The sequence below is a fragment of the Ischnura elegans genome, chromosome 13 (genome assembly GCF_921293095.1).
Source record: "Ischnura elegans chromosome 13, ioIscEleg1.1, whole genome shotgun sequence".
NCBI classification, from domain to species: Eukaryota; Metazoa; Arthropoda; class Insecta; order Odonata; family Coenagrionidae; genus Ischnura; species Ischnura elegans.
This window is the reverse complement of record NC_060258.1, coordinates 1,956,619-1,979,100: the sequence shown is the minus strand read 5'-3', so window position 1 is coordinate 1,979,100 and position 22,482 is coordinate 1,956,619. Positions and strand designations below refer to the sequence as shown.

The window sequence follows — 22,482 nt, the reverse complement described above, 5'->3', positions numbered from 1 at the left end:
GCGGCTCCCAGCCTAATTCGCTTAATATCTGAGTAACACTGTCCGTGCGCCCAAAGCAGTTTCTGACGAAACGCGAAGCCTTCTATGTATTTTATTAAGTTCGTGGATTGAGTCTTTCTGCACCGGATCCCATGCGCTCGCTGCATATTCAAGGTGCGGTCGGACGAGAGCGAAATAGCACCTTTATTTTACTTTCTCATTCGAAAATCTTCCCACAATACGCTTGACGAATCCTAATTTCTTCAGGGCTATGCCGCAAATATTCTTTAAATGTGTTCCCCACGTGAGGTTCTAGGTTATCGTAACTCCCAGGTACTTCACTTCGTCTGTTGTCTTTATGTAAATACAATCCACTGCATAAACATGGTTACAGTTGGACGAATTCCTCAAGAAATTTACCGCCATGAATTTGCTCAGATTAAGTTCGAGTCCCCACTCTTGGCTCCACAAATAAACGTTGTTTAAGTCAGATGATAGAATTTCGTAGTCAGAGTGATCACTAATTTCGCGGTAGATGACAGCGTCGTCAGCAAATAAACGTATTTTACTACTAATGCGGGAGCAGAGATCATTAATGTATGCGCATGATGCAATGTGAGCGAGAAATATTTGGCCGTTCAAAATATCCGCAATGACCTATGCTGGAAGATAGTTATAGTGAAGCGATAACACATTGAGTCATTTCTTCGGGTAATAAAAGACAGGAATGGCTATAAGCAGGTTCATTGCTCCCAAGAAGGACATTGGTAAGCGAGCGTTTTACCCGTAAGAGTTGAATGTTCACTGTGTGTACACGGCTGCAACATTCCATTGAAGGCTTCTAGATTTTTTCAGGCCACTCTCGCCCTTCTGACGGAATCGGCGGATTGCCTAGTTGGCCTACGGACGGTTTTCTCAAAGTTAATGATTATAACTGATAATTTCAGGCCTTACATGGGAAACCTTTCCATATTAGAAATAAAGAAATAAAATTTTCTAAGGGTCACTATTATTTTAATATGGGAACGACCCAGGTTTCGTAACGTGACCTGACCATGTAACCAATTTACGAAATTCGAATCGTGCCCATATTAAAAAAATACCAATACATTTTTAGCTCCTCAGATCGCACCTTACTGAGAGATAACATTCAAGAACTCACTTTCCGAAGGAAAGGTACCGCTGGACTGCAGAATCGCAAGCGTTACAACCATATTTAAAAAGGAAAAAAGACATGACCCAGACAACGACCGCCCGATTTCATTAACATTAATTATAGGCAAGATACTTGAGCATATCAACGTTAGCAATATCATGACTTTCTTGAACATTTGTAACTTCCTCCAAGACTGTCACCATGGATTCCGAAAAGGTAGATCATGCGAAACACAGCTCGCGCTCTTTATTCACGATTTTCTAAAATCTTGTGAATCGAAAAGACAAGTTGACGCATTATTTCTAGATTTGAAGAAAGCTTTCGACACTGTACCTCACAACGAACTTTTATACAAATTTAAGTCATGCGGATTAAACGCAACAGCGATAAGCTGGATACGCGGCTTTCTCAGAGATCGTAAACAAAAAGTAGTTCTCGATAGAGTTAGCTCTGATGTAGTAAAAGTAACATCAGATGTTCCACAAGGAAGCGTAATCGGTCCTCTTTTGTTAATTATGTAGAATAATTCTCTGCTCCCGCATTACCACTAAAAATGCTTTATTTTCTGACGACGCTGTCATCCATCGTGAAATAAGTCATCACTCTGAGCGTGAAATTCTATCATCGGACTTAAACAACGTTCTTTTGTGGAGCCAAGAGTGGGGGCTCGAACTTAATCTCAGCAAATGCATGACGGTACATTTCTTGCGGAATTCTTCCAACTATAACCATTTTTATGCAAGGGATGGTATTAACATAAAGGCAAATGACGATATGAAGTACCTGGAAGTTACGATAACCTTAATCCTTTCGTAGGGAACACATTTGAGGAATATTTGTGGAATAGCTCTCAAGAAATGAGGATTCGTCAAGCGCATTATGGGAAAATTTTCGGATGGGAAAGTAAAAGAAAGGTGCTATTTCACACTCGTCCGACCGCACCTTGAATATGTAGCGAGCGTATAGGATACGGTGCAGAATGACACAATCCGCGAACTGAGCAAAATACAAAGGAAGGCTGCGCGGTTCGTCAAAAACCTTCACGGGCGTACAGACAGCGTCACTCAGATATTAAACGAATTAGGCTGGGAGACTCGGAGGCTGCACGCTAGGCTTAGATTGCTTAAAAAAATGAAAATGGATACCTTTAAGAGCAACACGGAGAATATAATATTAGAGCCACACTATATTTCCAGGTCCGATAGAGGCGATCAATTAAGAGAGATGTTTTCCCGAACGGATAGATATGAGAATTCGTTTTTTCCCTGAGCCATAAACGCCTGTCCCAAGTTCGTCAGAGCACTTCATTTTTTAATTTCTATATGGCTGGTGTCCTAACACCCTCTGCCACACGCCTTTTAGGTGGCTTGCGGGGAATTATTTAGGTAAATAGTGAGCCTTAGAAAGTTTTATTTCTTTATTTTCAATTAATGAATATGCTGAAATTTAATGTTCATGGTCACTATGTTGACGAAAATCGTTTAATTTATATTTATATAAGTACTTCATGCATGAAACTTCACGACGAAAGTTCCATGTCACATCTTGCAACACTTTTTTGCCCAGCAAAGACTACGGCCTATTTTTTAACAGCATGATATTCATCAGCTAATAATTGTTATATATTGATAACATTTTTAAAATAATTATGGTACAGAGTATTTTAGATCACCTCGCCTGACATATTTTGCTTAATCTTGAATACCTGATGTAAATGAGCACTAAACCTGATAGAATGCTGAAGGACATAAAAAAAATTATTGCTCATTGCATGCATGAACATAACTCGACTGCTAATTATGTGTAGAGGATTCTATAAATGGTTCTTTAAGCATTCAGAGCGTCCCTACTCGATATGGTTCAGCAAAAGAGTGAAGCATTAAATAAAAAAATAACAAAAATAACGTCAAGTGATGAGTGAGTCTCCCAATTACAAATGAACATTAATTTTTTTTAATTCTTAACATATTTTTTCCAATAAAGAGCTTACAATATGTTATTTTGTGCATATATCTCTGCAAAACCACATAGCTAATAATTAGAAAAATGAAGTTGATGCATATATAAGTCATTAAAATAACATCTAAGGCAATATTATTATGAAATTACTATACCGTTTAAGGTAGGATTGTATGTAGCATTCACGAAGCGTTCAGGCAGTTCCCCTTACCATCAACCACTTCCCTCTTTAATTCACAATAAGGCCTACTCACTTTCATTATATTAAAAATTCCTATTATCCTCCTTCGTGTCCCCCGTTTAAACAACATTCTCATACTATTTTCAACATCCCCTCCCGCTAAATACTCACTCCAACCCTTGCCTCTGTCTCCCTCGTATCTCAAATAGAAGCTGCCTCTCCTCATCCACTATGCCTAGCTCCACTATTACTGATGCCATCCACTAGCCCTACATGGTTCATCCTTCTTTTTGTTTACTCCAACTTCTCCATTCCTCTCCACGCCCACATCTCGAAAGCCTTCAAACTTCTATCGACCTCTTTCCTTAGTCTCCACGTTCCTGCCCCGTAAAGCGCTAGAATCTCCAGATCAGTAACTAACCTTTTCTTTAAACGCCTATGTATCGATCATCTCAGGAGCTCCTTCCTGTTCAATGATACCTCCTTTGCTAATTCAATTCCTAATACCCTTACTGCCCTATTCAGTTTCTGCATTTCAGCATATTTCAGAATTTTGTCAGTCCCCCCTATCCTGTCCCATCAATAATAATTTTTTCTTATCGAGGATTCCTCTTATTATTTCCCCTAGCTCTTCATATACTTTACCTATTTCCTCCTCCCTATGATTGGTAGTGGGCATGTAAACTTGAATCACCACAAGTTTTTGGGTTGTGCCATAATATCTATCCAAAAAATCTGTTGCTCACCTCATCAATGCCTACCACACGCTTAACACTCTTCCCGTTTCATACTAAAGCTACCCCTCGTTGACTTTCCTCCCCATCACTATATATAAGCCTATATCATCACTCCAAAAGCCCCACCATCTTTCCACCTCTCTTCGCATAATGCAAAGATATCTATTCTATCATCCTTTCTCCATTTCTCTTTTGAGATTATCTAGATTCCCCGCCCTCATCATTGCCCTCACATTCCACCCCCCAATATTTATTGCCACCTTCTTCTTCTTCTCCACCTTCCTGGTCTTCATTCCTTTTTTCTTCATTGCTGCTGCTGATGATGAGTCTCTTCAAGGATTTCGCATGTTGATGACCCCGAAAATCTTGCCGACCTCGCTGCCGTGAACGACACCCGCCCTTCGCGGACTGGTCCCGTTAGATGTGTTTCTGAGGCTCATTCGATTTTACTCCATGTTATCAGGGAAGAAATAGTTGGAAGGGTTACCCGCTTCCTTTCCAACCATTTTTTTGGGGGTGGAGTGTCCATGTGACACCATCATCTGGACTACCTTTCGGCTCATACCTTAGGACCTATCTGACATTTGTGGCCCGACCTGGAGTAATTTATAACGTATCCCGCCTGCGAAGCTCTTGTGATCATAGGAACGAGCAAGTTTTTTTCACTTCGACAAGGTTTTAGCCCAAGGAAAAAGCAACCTGAAATAGTAACGTAATAATAAAATATTGATCTTCAAGAAGCATGACACTTTAGAGAAGTTAATGCACTTCATTAGAACAGAAGCAATCATTTGAACTAAGTTTTTTGGACATAGTTTACTTTTTCATCTTAAAATTTCTTCACCATCACTTAACGCAGCATAATTTCCCAGGTTCAAGGTAATTTGTGTTCATGAAAGTTGTCCACTACCAAAATCGTCACTGAAATGAACCATTGGGAGGCATACAAAGTGCGAGTTGGTTAAAGGTAAAAAACACACTATGCCAAGATATCACCACTAGAACAGGATTTTGGCACTTTTTAAATATGACATTCTGATAAATCCTCTTGGATAATCCTCAATCCATTTAACGATTTTTTTTATTTTTGCAAAACCAAGACTATGGATCAAAAACTAACAACCCTGAAATGATTTATTTGAATTTACCGTCAGCAATTCACCCGGTGAAGCATACTGATGATATTTCCATCCCTAAACCTCAAGCTACTAGCACCCTCGATGATTCTGATGTCTTAGTGAACGAAGCCACACCGGCAGTGGAGGCAGGTCCTAGCCATCGAGATATATATCACAGCTCTGATGTAGAAGAACCCTAGACTAGTCAAAAAAGGCACCTCATCCCATAACACAAGGACCTAAGTGATCTAATACAAGATTTAGACTTACCAAAGGGTAAAGCCCAACTTTTTGGCTCGCATTTGCAGCAGTGGAATGTTTTGGCCGATAGTGTGAATGTTTCGTACTACAGAGGCATACAGTCAACCCTAACTCAATTTTTGTCAACGGATGATGAAAATGATGATCTGATTTTTTGCACTGATGTTGAATGACTGATGAGGGAATTAGCGATTAAAAATGATTCAGGCCAATGGAGGCTATTCATGGACTAATCGAAGGCAAGTTGAATGGTTGTTTTACCGGACAACGGCCACGATTTACCTTCGGTTCCTGTTGGATACACCACTGTTTTAAAGGGAACCCATATTCCAGTTTTTGTGGCAGCTCTTTAGACCACCTCCTAAACCCCCTCCTATACCATTCCTACACCCCCTTCCCCTGTTATATTTTATGTTATATAAATCCCGTACAAAATAGGGGGGGACAGTGTATTCATCCCTTAAGAATTATATCATTAGCAACCATATCATATGTCATAAAAAACGAAGAAAAATGGTTATGTAATGGTGTCGATTGCCGTCTCGTGTCAGCTCGGTTTCGCTCTTGGGGTAATGGAAGAATCGCACAGTCACGTTCGAGTGATAGGTCCAGTATCTGAAACTCATAACACGTTGCAACCTCTCGCGTGGGATCCATCCTCGTGCATGACTCTGACACCCTTATCCGATTAACAACTTGCTCTCGCGTGGGAATTGGTCTCCGCGTATTCCTCCAACACTTTATGCCGTAACACGTTGCAGTATCTTGGCGTGGGAAGGCGTATGATATGCATTATCATGCGGCCTTTCCCGGACAATAGGAGGACGCCGAGAGGGTCACGGGACGGACGCGACACGGAAGGAAGCCTCTTGGAGGGAATAGACACGAGGGGTCTTACGCTGTATCTCGGAGGGGGAGTTTGTACCTGTGCTCTGACAATTAAACGTGTGGAACCAGACTTGTCATCTCATTCTGCCTTCTACGAACCTAGCCCTTCCTATAAGCTTAGTACTTACAGTTATTTTTAAAGTTTTTTTTTCAATTTTCACCCCCTAAATCTTTTCAACCCCAGTGAAGTTTGTCTCTCTCTTGAGCCTAATTCCTTTAAAACGTTAGTTTTTTTCAATCAGAAGCAGATAACAGAATTAAAAGTTCCTTGAAAAGCGATAAGTTTAGATAGCGGTTATTTTCCCCAATTTAGGGGTTGCGTGAAAATGGACGATAGAAAAAAACGGAGGTCAATTTCGAATTTAGCGACCCAAAATTAGCCAGAAACACTGGAAATTGTAGCAAAGCATTTTTTGAACTTTTTTTTGCAGAACAGTGTAATGAGTTCTACTTTTCATTATAAAAAAGCCTACTGTTTACAATTATTTCCATGACGTTCTGAGAAAGTTATTTTTTTCTGAGTGGAAATCTTTTCAGCATAAAAAAGCGTCCCATATTTTAACATTTTTTACACAGAATCCTAGTTTCAATTATTTTATGTCCAAGTCGCAAAAACATTTTCGCTTTTTTCTTTCCTTTGCCATTGCTAATGTTGGTGAGTGGTGAGGTGTTCCAGTGCCATCTTTTACTTACTCTCATGAGCAAAAGCAAAGGGAGTTTTCTGTGCATAATCCCCAGCCGAAGTCATAGTAAATCTATGCGTTTTGGTAGCGTAACTGTTATGCACCACCTACAAGTTCGACTGCGTATAATACTCACTACCAGTCGACCAGCCGAGTTTGGTGCCATTCATTCTAGGTTTTGTATTACTGAGTTTACCAGTGGCGCAGGTAGGGCGGGATACTTTCAAGATGATTTTAGCGATGGAACCCTCCCCCAGACCTTAGATAATTTCTTTTATGAAAATATTTCAGTGTGTCAAATTTTGTAATTTATGCATATTTAAAATGATGAACGTTGTATTATGTTGATCATGGATATAGCATTAAACGTCAGTAAATAATAAATACGTGTGAAAATTTTATTAATAATCGCCCCCCTAACATCCCCTCTAACCCCTACCATGATTTTTAGTCTTTATGCGCCTGTGGTTGTGTGTGTTGTGTGCTCTTCCGTCATGTGTTCATACAAGGATTGGAATTAAAACGCCGTATGTGTGAGTGTAAGTAATTTAATTTGAATTTAACAAATTTAGGAATGTATGTTTTTACTACTACTACGAAAACCAATCAAAGGACACATAACGTAGTTGCTTGTTCTTGGGTTTATTACCATTTTATTCATGAATTCTTTGTTTTTGCCTAAGATACTCCTTTTTCTAGATGACTTCTACTCTTTTTCCATTAATGTTGGATCAATTGGTCTTGATTGTGGTTCAAGAAACTTCCTACTCCTTTCAGTATTCGGCGTCGTGTCATCAAAACCTGGAGGGATGTGTTCAGCCTGGACTCATTGAAATTGCTACCTCGGTAAGAATACAATCCTTTTTTTACATAATGATTCTTCTACTGTGTGTTAATTTAGTCATTAACACCATTTGACTAAATTCCATGGATTTGGGCGAGTTTGGAAGTGTGCAATGCGTTCGCAATGTAAAAGGCAGGTTCCAATGACCCATGTGGGAGACGGTGCGCGTGTGTTGCATCAAAATTAGATACAAAAATCTATATACATATTTATCATAAAAAACCCTAGGGTGGGCAGTATCAGAACACACAATAAAGAATAGAAACTAACACTCACTAAATAACTAAATTTTCGGTGGCATTACCACCTTCCTCGGAGTTAGGTTAAAGACTGTAGGTAGAGGGTAAAGGATAGCTGAGGGAAGGGGAAATAGAGGGGAGGTAGGGTCCAAAGAGGGGGGGAAAAGAAGTGGGTTGAGGCAATTAAGGGATTAGCGGTGGATGTTTAAGCCGGGAGGAAGAAATGCTTTGAATAGCCAAATGTAGCTTAATTCAATAGAATTAAGTTTGAGTGGGTGGTCAGTGGGGGGAAGGGAGGCTAAAACTGAAACATTGTAGCAATCATTGTAGCAATCTCTACCCACTTCTTTTCCCCCCCTCTTTGGACCCTACCTCCCCTCTATTTCCCCTTCCCTCAGCTATCCTTTACCCTCTACCTACAGTCTTTAACCTAACTCCGAGGAAGGTGGTAATGCCACCGAAAATTTAGTTATTTAGTGAGTGTTAGTTTCTATTCTTTATTGTGTGTTCTGATACTGCCCACCCTAGGGTTTTTTATGATATTTACCTCGCCGAGGAACATTTCGAAGTGTGTATTGTTGCATCGCAATCTACTTGTGCCTTCATCTGTTGCTGAGCCACTCCTGGAGCTACGGAGTCATCCTGGGCCGTGAGTGGACACCACCTTTCTCACTTCCCTATCTCTCCTACTACCACTGTACCTTATTTCCTTTCCTCCTTCCGTTTTATTTCTTCGTACTTAGATTTCATACAGTTTGCTCTCCTAGTAATCCCAATCATGAATGACGTTGATGCAGTGGCCTCATATGTTCGCCAGATTCGTAAATTATCTTTTAAGCTTGCTCAGTATACCTGCCATACAGAATTTCTATCATCATGCATTGCATTAGGTATTTTCCCCAATGGACTTCATGTGAAATACCCTCTCTCTGGCCTCCCTCCACACCTACGGCCATTCCTTCATGCTTTTTCGTTCCAACAATCATTTCTTCTTTGTTGTTTTATTCGTGATCAATATGATGTGTTAACTAAAACACTCCACAATTCTATCAAAAATTTAATTAATAATATTTCTGTGACAGCACCACATCTACTCAATAATATAAATGAAATACTCCATGCATCCCGCCGTTCATTGGAACTCCGCCGAACTAAATCCCTAAGAAAGCTCTCCTCCCTTTGTGCATCTCATTTTCAAGTCGGGTTGTCTTTACCTTTCAATAAAGCTTTGGTCATTCCCTCCCCACCTCCTCTACATCTCTACAGACCTGATTTAGCCACCCTATTTAATCTTCCTCCGCCACCTCCACAGCAACTTTGGTCTCCACCGAGACGACTGCCAGAGAGAGAACAATTTCGACGCCCCCCCTCCCAAAGCCATGAGCTTGAGCGTCAAAATGAAAACATCCCAGTGATCAATCTATCTTCTGCCTCCTTAAACAAAGAAGAACTTTCCCTCCTCAGCAAAGGCCTTTCCTTCTCTCCCACCCCTAAAGTGCGCCATGTCCCCTTAGTCACGGATATTATGCAATTTTGCAGAAATCTAAGGTGGAAAGCCTTTTGGGATACACAGAAAGAACTTAATACTCCAATTCCTCCCCATAGTGCCCTTTCCAGGTTTCGACCACCCTCGACCCATGAACCTAAACCTCTCCCAACCGGCCACCCAATTGAAATTTTTATAGATCTGCTGCTTTCAAAAGTCTGCAACCATTCTTTCCTAAAATCTCTTCAGCCCAAACCCAACCTTTCTCAATCGGAGAACATTGCCCTCCGAAAACTCATCCACAATCCTGATATAGTCATAACCTCAGCTGACAAAGGATCCACAGTAGTTCTCCTGAACACCTCTGATTACATTAAGGAAGCTGAAAGACAACTGACTGATACCTCCTCATACACACTCATGCCTCATGACCCTAACCCCACCTTCCAGGAAAATATCAAGTCTTTTCTCAAGGAACATGCCCCACCGGAAGGCCTCTCTTCGTCTGACATCTCCATCCTTTCCCCCCCAAACCCACATACTCCACATTTTTACATTTTGCCAAAAATACATAAACCCAATCACCCTGGCCGTCCTATTGTCTCATCTTGCAACTCACCCACGGAAAGAATATCCGCTTTCATTGACTATTACCTCCAGCCACTAGTCTTGTCTCTACCATCCCATATCAAAGACACATATAACTTCCTAGACCGTCTCCAATCCACCCAAATTCCTCCTGACACCCAAATTACCATGGCCACCATAGATGTCACTTCTCTCTACACATCAATTCCTCATTCTGAAGGTCTTTCCTCCCTCCGCCACTTCCTTTCCCAACGCCCAACTCCTCATACCCCTAGCACCGACTTCCTCTTAGACCTAACTAATATCGTCCTAACGCACAATTCGTTCTCATTTAATAACAAACATTATTTACAGATCAAAGGTTGCTCAATGGGTAGTAGATTCAGTCCCTCCTACGCAAACCTCTACCTAGGCCACTTTGAACAAATTTTCCTTTCCCAATATCCATTGAAACCCCTCCTTTGGCTCAGATTTATTGATGACATATTCCTCCTATGGCCACATGGTAATGATTCCCTCGAAAAGTTTATTGCTACTCTCAATTCCTCATCCTCTCTTTCTTTCACCTCAACCATTTCTAATTCCCAGATTACCTTCCTTGATGTCAATATCTCTCTTGTCAACAACAAATTTCTCACCTCTGTCCATGTAAAACCCACGAATAAGCAGCAGTACCTTCATTTCAGCAGTTGTCATCCTTCCCATACTAAACGCTCCCTTCCCTATTCCCTTTCCATTCGAGGCCACCGTATCTGTAATAATCCTGATGCCTTAAATAATTTTCTGCACAACCTTCACCGTTCCCTCCTCCAGAGAGGCTACCCAGAGTCCCTCCTACGTAAAAAAATTCTCAAACACAAATGCCCCCCAGAACCGTGCAATAGTAACAAACCACGAGACCTTTCCCTCTGCACCACTTACTTTCCTGGAATACAATCCCTGCAATCTATTCTTAAAGACCTCTTCCCTATTCTTAAAAACAATAAGTCGACGGCCAATCTTTTCGCCAAACCCCCTACTATCACATTCAGACGACCTGCAAACCTTTTAAATTTATTCCGTTCTACTAACCCCTTACAGAAGTCACCCAATACTCCCATTAGCACACCTTCGCCCTGCGGTCGTCCTAGATGTAAGACCTGCCCTATTTTTACCCCTCCTTCTATCCCCAGTCATCTCGTCTCCTACCTACCACCACCTCCTGCGGCCTCCTGTACCTCAAAAAATGTAGTTTACCTTATTCAATGCAAGCACTGTCCCTCCTTTTATATAGGCAAATCCTCAACTCCCCTTAATCTTAGAATTAATAACCACAGAGCATCATGCTCTTCCTCTGACTTTGCATCCTTCCCAGTGGCGAAACATGCGGCCACTCATCAGCGTCAATTCAATGATTGCTACAATGTTTCAGTTTTAGCCTCCCTTCCCCCCACTGACCACCCACTCAAACTTAATTCTATTGAATTAAGCTACATTTGGCTATTCAAAGCATTTCTTCCTCCCGGCTTAAACATCCACCGCTAATCCCTTAATTGCCTCAACCCACTTCTTTTCCCCCCCTCTTTGGACCCTACCTCCCCTCTATTTCCCCTTCCCTCAGCTATCCTTTACCCTCTACCTACAGTCTTTAACCTAACTCCGAGGAAGGTGGTAATGCCACCGAAAATTTAGTTATTTAGTGAGTGTTAGTTTCTATTCTTTATTGTGTGTTCTGATACTGCCCACCCTAGGGTTTTTTATGATATTTACCTCGCCGAGGAACATTTCGAAGTGTATATACATATTTATATATTCATGAGTATTCCAACGGCGTATTGCAGCGGACAATGCCAGTTTTTTTTCCGGTGTTTAAAGTCACAAGTCAATAGTCTTCCTTCCCAGCGGAGTATTCGGAGTAATCGGAGTGGACCACTGCATCGCTCATACTTTTCTTTGCGAAACCTTTGTAGCCTACTCATTTCTCTTTACTCAAACGCCAAGAGAATACGTAATAAATTGTTGAGATTTCTGAAATAAAGAGAAATATGTACCTTTAATGTTGCGGCGGACAATGACAGTTTTTCCCGGTGCTTTAATTCACAATCCTTTGATTACTGCGTACGTTGGATGCCAATTTCTTTTTATTTATTTGTTGAGAATTTATTTCTACAAATTCAAAAAAGAGTTACTAAGGTTGATTTGACGACGTGAAAAATGTATATATTTTAGCCTTACAAAGCTAAAACTAAGTTCTACAGTTCGTTCACCTCGTCCACTTAAATTCCATGAAGATTCAAGACCCATAACAATCATTGGTATAATTTTTGATATATATATTCCCAATGTTCCCGAATCTTGCAATTATGGATAGAAAGTAAGTACTAGTGCAGAAACTGCCTTGCCTTGAATTTTACTTGCCTTTACTGCCGGCAGAAATTTGCCATGAAAGGCTATTTTTAGCAGGCAAAAATATGGAGACGTCAAAACCTGCTACCTGATCAAATAGAAAAATTGTTTTCCCGCGTGAAATTGAAAGGGTCAAAGATTACATGATAAATTTCTAAAGGTTAAATCATTTCAATATTGCCTATGGAACTCTTTAAGACAAATTTAAATTCATTTATCTCCTAATTCTGGCACAATTACCCTTAAAGTTCCTCATTATCCTTTTCGTTCTGCATAAAGCTAAGCATTTAGAATAAAAAACTCATGATGGGATCAGAAAAATGAGAATAAATTAGAGCATGCATTGTTGCATTGCCTGGTCTAGAATTTACCATACTCGATTACGATACTCGCGAGTAGTTTTCAACTCGACTTGAGATCAAATAGTGCTACACACATTCCTAGGATTTACTACCTATAATTTTATTGTTATATTTTAGGTTCGACGAAAACAGCCTCAGGGTAGCGTTTCAAGTTCATTCCCGAATTTTTCTAATCTTTGTATACTCACTGACTCAGTTTCTCGCCAAAAAATATTGTAACTATAAATGGAAACTAAAAATACCACATATTTGATCAGTTGTTCAAGTTGACTGTACATTAGGCTGGCCCTTATTTTTCAGAATTGCGAAAAGTTACGTTTTCCTAGTCTCAAAATGATCCAAATAAGGTTTATATTCACATGTTAAAATTTGGTACTTTAAAGTAACGGCAACCCGTGCCCCATGGGCCCTAAGTACTGAGGACCCTCAATTTAGTTCGCACGTTCATCCATTTTATGAGTAATTTTTCCAACTTATCAATCGCCTTAGTTCCGTGAAAACAGGAATTCTCGTTTTGCACCATGGATGAAACGAATTTCTAACAGTTTTTCTCGCACTGAGTGTCATGCATTTCGAACCCATCAGGTGATGGAGAAAACACATAGTACTATTCTCATTGTAGGTAACTTTCAGCCAAGTTTTTCTTTACTTTCTTTTCCAACCAGTTCAATGCCTGGATTTAGTCTTGATTTCATGCCTTTCCTTGTTGGCCTATTTTTAAAACAAACGTCGCCTGTATTCATGATACACTAGTTATTTCACCACATTTCTCCTTACATCCTAAAAAACTTAGCACTTTCTATCCTTAGCACACTATACATACACTAGAACTATCTATCCACTGTCCGTGAACTAACTGCCTCGTATGGGACAGTTAGTTCACGGACACGGGCCTGCGGTGCGGAGTGGCGCCCTGGGGGGTGGATTATGACGGACGATATCTCCTAAACGCTTAGAGATAGGTCAAAACAAACAGAAAATCGGACCAATGGGACTTTACTTTTATGTTTTACGTAGAAAGAGCACCTTTTCTGTAATTCTGATAAAAAATCTCAATTGAGGGTCCTCAGTATTTAGGGCCCTTGGGACACGGGTTTCCGTTATTTTAAGGTAACTAAATTTTAACATGTGAATATAAACCTCATTTTGATCATTTTGAGACTAAGAAAACATAACTTTTCGCAATTCTGAAAAATAAGGGCCGGCCTACAATACATACATATACAAACTTTAAGTCGAAATTCTTTTCCGCAAATAATTCCCTACTTTCTACAAAACCTTCATTTATTAAAATATAACACGAGTATTCGCCTTATTGTATACTAGCTTGAAAACAAAGGAGAAGTCCTTATATTAATTCAGTTTCCCAACACATATATTCTCGACAGAAGATTAATGCAATATCCATGAACAAAATTATGCAATACTTACCATGTGAACTTCCATATAAGTCGCACCCCTAAGCAAATAGTTTTTTAAATTACGATTCAGTTTAACAGCTCAGATGAGGGTCTATTAAAAATTGTATTTATTATCAGTAGATATAATCGACGCCTGTAGTTCACATGGTAAATGAGATCGCTGCCGGTCATTTTGGCGTATTTTTCAAAATACAATTTTTAACCGTTATATTTTAATAAGTAAGTAATATAATGGGAAATATTTAAATCTGCTTAATACAATTTGTATCGTAATCAGCTATTTTTTCTTGAAAATTTTCTATTGCAGAAAACGTCGTTATAAAAGCGAGTAGAGGAAAAGACAGATTAGAGGAAAAAGGAGGGTGGAGAGGGAGAACAATGGAGGCTGGGGGAGTAAAAGTTATGGGCCCTGCGGTTAAATGGAAGAGGAATGGAAGATGGAATGCGTCAGCCACCTCTAACTATTTAATTGCATATTTTTTAATCGTGTAGCATCTTTTTTGCCTATTTATAGAAGATATTTTGGTCCTGTATAGAATAGAATTAATTTAAATAAAAGCTAGTGGCAGGCACTCAGACCTACTGTTGCATCTTATGATAAATTGGTTGTAAGTGTACTTACATATTTTTCTTTTGCATTCAGAGGATTGAGGAGCGTGATGTTTTCCATCAATTCGAGGAGAAAATTTGACCATGACCTTCACGTATTCTACAAAGAACTGAATGGATTACGTGGAGGTCATTACAAGGAATTGGCGGAGAAGCTAAGGTAAATACCGTAGTCTTTGGCATACTTCATGTTAATTTTAATAATGGAAATATATTTCGCTATTTAATGTGGTTATTCAATAGGCTATTGAATAATTATTTTTATTAATTTATCTAGGATAGCTTTATCTTCCATAACCTTATGGTATTGCAAAATTTAATCTGATTTTGAGAAAATTTGAACTATATAGCCTATGGTTTTATAAAATGAAATGAAATCCAGGGGTCCGACTGTCAAACTAATTATTATAAAAATGCTCCATTCTCATGAGTCCACACTGGAACTTATTGGCGGAGATGTCAAAAGCATTGATTAAATACAAAATTTTAAATTAGTATTTAAAGTTAGTGTGTCATAATTTATGTCACATCAAGTTAAGCCTATAAAGATGTTGCATTCGAACTTATGTTAATTTTGGTAATAGAACCATTTTGCTCATAAGTATAAATAAATGACTATGGGTTTGTCCCTGCTAAAGAAAACTGACGTGTTGTTCGAATAATTAACCCATTATTCCCCAGACTGCACAAAGGGCTTTTAACTCCGGTTATTTCGTATTTTACGGTTAATTATGGCCTAATTAAGATTAATTTTCGGACAAAATTAATATATTCAGCATAATATATGATTTGCATAATGTTGCGTTTACGCAACGCTGGGAAAACTTCGGAAAATAAAAGCAAAAAAAAATTTTGAAAACTTAGGTTGCATATTTTATTTTTAGTCGTTTTTTCTGATGTAATGTTCAATAATATGCTGCTCGGATTTAAACGTAGCGCTTTGAACAACATAATTATCCTTGATTTGCAAATTTGACATCTTCCCCGGGAATTATATATAGCCTGCGGATGAAATGCCGTATTCTCCCTTCACGGGCATGCTGCGGTTAACCCCACATACATGTTATTTTTCCTAAGGTGTCCCGCATGTGGACATCGATTTTTATGCCAAATGTCATCAGCCATTGTATTGGAAACGATTTCTATTCTCAGTAAAGTTTTACGATCTCGGACCGAAATTCTAACTGAGGAATTGCTTTGCCCGTGACTTAGGCGTAAAATCACCACGGATTCACCACTGCACTGTCAACCCCTTTTTGGAATAGAGGCCACCTCCATTTTTTGCTCATAAAGTGGATACGGTAACATACTCGTACAACATAATTATCGAGAAAATCTACCCCTCCCATTCCCTGATTGTAATCGTTGATGATATTTCGATTTTCTACGGGAATCTTCGGGAATATCTTTTCGTCCTTACTATGGGTACCATATTCCCATAATTTAGAGCAACAGCGATGACAGAGTTATCCTGCCATCGCACTGAGAGAATATTTTTTGACCTGTCAAACGAATAGTAGAAATCCCCGTTAGGTTTTTTTGTCAAATCTCTCGAAGACATGAGTGCGCAGTTTTCCGTTCGATTTCCTCTTGCTTTTCCCGTTGAAAAATAACAATTATCACTTAAGAGTTACTAATAGATTGTAACTGATGAAGAAATTATCAAAATACTTGGCAAGAATTTTCGGAGACTAACAAAAAAATTCAGCCAATTTATTACAACCCTTTCTTCTAGTGAAGTTACAAATCCTAGGCATTTCACTTTCAAGTTCCGCCTCACCATATGGCAAAAATTGATTGAGATAGCCTGTAGATGAGGTCAGACACCACAATGTATAACCTACTCTAAATTGTTCCCCACGAATGAACATTTTAGCTGCGTGCTACCTGAAATATGAAACCATTTGTTGGGAAAATTCCTAACTGAATGGAATTTTGGTTAAGTCTATTGAGAAAAAGTCCAACTTTCAAAAATGTATCACTTTGTGTAGTTGAGAATTATCGGAGAGCTGTCGATATTTATTTAATTCATCAAACCAAATCCTCGTCATAAATTGCCTCACAATTGCGACAGACATCTCCTCTTGGCTTGTCCAGTACAACTTAGTGCGTGGTAATACATGATACCCCGACAACATTTCCATTCCAATCATTTTTTTATATCTGCCTCACTCTGAGTAAATGTATGGTATTTATCTCCTCAGCGTAATTATTGAGTAGCTCAAAATTAATTCAATTAATTTTCCACTGAGAAATAAGTGACGGAGCTTAATTGGTGAGTGGCCTCCATACTGAGTAATAAGTGTTTCTATTCCCTTTTTCACACAGAAATTCGGGACTCCTACGGAGGTAGATTCTATTTTTTCACATTTAGATGAACCGCTGTTTGTTCTCTGCATCTTTTACCTGGGCGTGCGCGTTTACTGGACGATTTTTCTTTTGATACTGCTCGAGTAAAATATGATTTACCTTGCAGCACCTCCTGCAATATTCGAAATACTGAGAAGATGTAATCCCCATTGTAGTTCCAAAGTTAAGAAAATATTATAAATCGCCTCTCCTGTCAATTTATATTCTTCAGTTACCTTCTTGACGCTTCTTATAAAGTATACGCCTGAGGCATAGAAATAACGAATAAAATTTTCTTCAATTTTAAATCTGAAGGAAACCCCTGAACAAATTATTGAGCAAAAAGCCGAGCAAAAATTACTGCGGTATGATTGATATAATTACTGAATGAGAATTAAAGATGCATTTCAGAGGACAATTTCACTGATACGAACCCAACTGAAGCTAGATTATTAGCCTTACATCACCTAAGCGATAGAAGAAAAAATAGGTAACTCAGGATTGCACGGAGAAAATTCCAATGAGCGACTAGAGGAACGCTCCACCTTCCATCACAATCCTGCTTCAACTAATAGGTTTCTCATCCTCTCATTCTACCATCTCTGAAAATGAATGCATCTGAAGCTGAATTTAACGTCAACGAAGTAATCCTTTCACTCAACGACATGGGAATGACATTGCCCAGTATCGGTTCCACGTGTGTGCGCAACAGTTTGACTCCACGAAGTACCAGAGTGTTCGATGTAAAATTCGTACCGATGGCCATGTTGGAATTCAAGATACCATTCACCCTTTACTATGCAAACTCACAACCTGTGAATGCCACAAATGCATCTAAACTGCCTCCAAAAGACTACGTTGTCGATTAAAAGCCATATTGACGATTTTCGTTATGCTTTGAGACAAGCCCTCTGGTCTACCAGAGAATTCCCATCGTTGCGTAAACGCAACATTATTTACAACAACCATTTTTATACCAGTAGGGATGAAAGTTCGTGACAAAAATAAACATGATGAATAAAGAAGATTAGAACTAAGAGAAAACATTACCTCTAGCAAGATCTCCCAATAAATCTTTGTAAAAAAATATTTACAATTTGTAGTACTTCAGCGCTTCGAAATAGGCAAATTTCGAAGTAAAATAAAAATTATTATTTTAATGAATATTTTTCCAAAAATAACAGAAAAAGAGCGAATGGTATTTCAGGAATTCAGAAACCCTGAGAAAAAATTATCCTGAAGCAAAGTTTTTTTATAATAATTTCAATTCAATAATGTTGCGTTTACGCAACGCTGGAGATTAATGGGTTAAGAGGCTTAAAAGATCTAATAGATTGTTTCCCTGTACACAGTGGATTGAAAAAAACTAATTCACGTTAAATCTCTCTCATACCTTTGCTATTTCAAAATTCCGTGGATACCCACTTAACAATGAGTTCGAAAAACGATCTTAGCTAATAATTCGATTGCTTGCGTGTCACTAAGTTTCACCTTAAATTTCCAGTTTGTTCAAAAACGAATCAAATCACTTCATGGAAATTTTCCCACTCGCTTCACTATTTTCCGCGAGTACTGACGCTTTGTTTTAGCGCCACCATTGACGTAGAGCTGCTGCTGTCTCCGGGAAAAGTTCCCTACCGAAAACTTATTGTTATCATTTTCTAAAACCTGGCCTTTAGACTGTCATGTAGGATGAAGGTGTTGCAGAATTTCTTACAGGATACTATTGTCAATCAGTGACAAAAGGAGTACTGGTCGATTGAAACGTTTGCTTAGCTTTTGACTCGAAAGTAAATTAGTTCTACTCCATGCCGAATTAAATGGAAACAAGATGGTTGTACGTGGTGTAAGGGCTCCATACAATCAATTGTAGACACTTCGTACCTTCTAAAAATATCAAATTTCTATTTACTGACCGTTTTCAGCTATTACACCATTATCAAGTAAAGAGTACATGAAATACATGTTGGGGACAGGTTGATGCACACTATTTTTGTTGATGGAGTGGGGTTGGTAATTCCTGGAGGAGAAGGGGGAGAAACAAAGTTAGTCAAGAGCAGTACCGTAATGACTACTCTTGCGCATGACGTCACAGAATCATCTACCTTAAATATCTTCCACGTTTGAATAAATACATTTTTGCTATGAACGGCGAAGCTGTTAATATTTTATTATCCTTCGAATACTACCATCAAATTTTCTAATATTCATTAAGGATCCATAGTAAGGGTAAAAGGGTATCTTATTTGTAGAGTTAGCATTTTGTCAGTTGCTACAAAAAAGTTCCCCCTTTGTTGTAATATACGAATCACTGATTATTTTTTACGTGTTCAACCCGTAGGCCTCAAAAAGGGCATCACAAAACTAGTACATGACGACGCAGCATCATTTAACTTAAATATCATCCACATTTCAATAGAAAAATGTATGCATTAAACTATATGGCTGTTAGCATTTTATTATCTCTCGGATGAAACATTTAAATTTCCTCAGACACTCGAGGGGGCAATGCCAGGGTCTAACGGTACCCCTTTGTGACGATATATCGCTTCGACGTCTATTACAGAAAATGTACATCGTACAATGTAATAAACGAGACCATTCCTTGTGTTAGCATTTATGTTCTCTAACATTAATACTATATTCTAATATTCCAAATTTGTGTTGAATTTTTTCTGTTATTTTTTAAATCGAAAATTCGTATCCAATCTCTTAATGCAATTTCTAACCTAATTCATGGTCATTGATCGGCGTAAATACATTAAAAAAGAAATAGTACATTTTTAGTCCAAATGTAATGTTTTTTTATGAATTTGCGTACATAAAATTTTTCATCCCCATTTAAATTGTATGAAGATTTTCCCCATTCAGGCATCATGAACATTCGATGACAGTATAATTTTCTCTCCCCCATCACAATTAATTAGGGTCAAAACCCTTCCCGTATCGGGTAGAAATCTTCTCCATCCGATACTTCACCCCCTTCTTCACCTCTTACTTCTTGAGGAAGGTGAACTTCTCGAATGCATCTTGGAATCTTCTCCATAATAATCGCTGCCAGAATAATGGGATAGATGAAATATCAGATTTTTATAAATCAGATACATAATCATATATTTCATAACAAAAAAGAAAATAAACCCTTTCAAATGAGTCGGAGGAGCTTGCAGTGTTAGTGAGGGTATGAAGTAGTGATCGTGTAAGCAGTGCCGGTTTTTGTAGTGGTTGTGATTTCCATCCTTCCAAAGCCAAGGAATGAGGATAAATTAACATCATAATGAAAAATGAGATTAAAGAACTCCGATTTTTTCTTCCAGTATCTGTATTATTTTTGGAAGAAGCATATAGTGATCTCATTAATCATTCCATTGATTATTATAGCAATGAATTAAAGTGATCATTTTCTCAACCCGTAAACTTCCGTGTATTTCATTGATAATCAACATGAAGTTGAATATCAACGTTTACAACAATGATAAATAACATTTTATTCCACCCGTTTCCACGAAATATCGAATGAAAACGGTAGAGGAAATTTCTTATTTATCTTTGGTTTTGTAGTTGACATTTTTCTATTTCCTTTCCTTTCGTAGTTCTGCAACTTTTCCAATTGATAGAATTTGGGGGAAGGGGTATCATAGGGGCCATGTCTCCGTAACAATATATCCAGTTGTGCCTTTAACTGTGGAAATACAAGTCTCTTTTATATTAGATGAGGATTATTATTGAACAAAAAATAAAAGTAGACGAGCCATTACCTCACAATATTGCTTCAAACTCGGGTGCTTATACTTATGACGTGGGATGTATCTGAATGCGACAAATACGCATGGAAAAGTCGGAAAAGATGTTAAAAACCTATTGACCAAACCTCAAAACAAACCAGAAGCATCAATTATAACTGGATATACGTGTAAGTAGCACTTTCATTTTAATTTTATAACACTTTTAATTAGTTTATAGCATTTCTTGCGTCTTTCTTTTCTTTTTTCATTATGTATTATTAGAAGATGACGACAAATTGCGGTGAAACATTGTTATTTGAAAAAATACGGAATAGTTTTAATAATTTTGTGGTGGAAAAAAGAAAGTAAGGAAATAAGTAAAAATGTACACTCTAGAAAACTACAATGCATTCAAAAGTAAGTATTAAAATGGTTTGCTATAAATACATTTTCTTTATTCAATGTACGTTGGGAGTCATAACTTGCCCGTTCTTTGGACAAGCTTACGCAACGCTAGACAGGTTCTTGATTGACGCTAAAAATCTCTTGAATAGTCCCTAAAGAAGAGCATTATTATTTTATGACTTGTGGCTCGCTTTAGTTTTAACTCGGTTAGGAAAAATGTCTCGCGTACATGTACCCCATGTGGAAACCTACCCCTGTCTACCCTGCATATTTATATATTTCCATTGAACCAAGCACCTACTGATATACCAGACAAAGCACAAAATATCATTATCGTTAGAATTAGATCTCTAACGATCTTTGGTAGCGTTTTAATAATCGTAGTCAAGGTCATAATTTGAAAAAAAACATTATCAGGAGGAAAGGTAAAGAGAGGGAAACGCTTCTTTATTCCAATTGGTGTACTCGCCGATTTTGCGCCTTTGAGGCGGAAGAATACGAAAAGGGGCTGGCGGGGGCGGTGGTGTAGCTTGTATGGTCTATTTTAAGTCCCAGTTAATAAGCAGTAAGTGCCGGTAGAGCATTTCAGCATCGCTTGTCACTAAATTTACGAATTCTACCATCAAAAAGGCAAATTTCTTGATTAAACCACAAAAAAGTCCAGCCATCGTGCCTATATCACATATATTCACATGCATTGCATCAATACCATATTTATCACATAAGCGATTTTTACGTATTGCTACAAATAACGTATTGGTCAAGAAGCACACTAATTTGTTCAGACTGGGACCACCCGTTTCCTGTCGTTTCTTATGGATCCCTAAGCTCTCATGTTACCGCAAATTCTTTTTTCTTTTCTAATTTTGTGAAAAAATCTAAGCATATTCTGCATCATCATTAGGATACATCTATATAAGTAATTACATATTTATTGCAAAAGTCAATGGTTTTTCATTGCAAAAGTAAGCACAATCTTTTACTATAATCTATGTATTTTAATGTGCGTCCTCCTATTGTTTTTCATTTTTATATTTCTCATAGATAATTTTCAATCACTATTTGGTTAAGAGCCTCCAACTTAATTCAGCATACCTTACATAGCAT

The 22,482-nt window shown here is 38.3% G+C and overlaps 1 protein-coding gene across 1 annotated transcript in view; it reads left to right on the top strand.

The window, feature by feature from the left end:
* Window positions 1–6,694: 6,694 nt before the first annotated feature.
* Window positions 6,695–22,482, top strand: part of LOC124170309 — a 60,540-nt gene continuing 44,752 nt past the window's right edge. Inside the window, exons 1-2 of the mRNA XM_046549020.1 lie at window positions 6,695–7,808; window positions 14,931–15,056. Coding sequence (XP_046404976.1) covers window positions 14,947–15,056 — 110 coding nt within the window. The 5' untranslated portion in view covers window positions 6,695–7,808; window positions 14,931–14,946. The remainder of the gene's footprint in view (window positions 7,809–14,930; window positions 15,057–22,482) is intronic.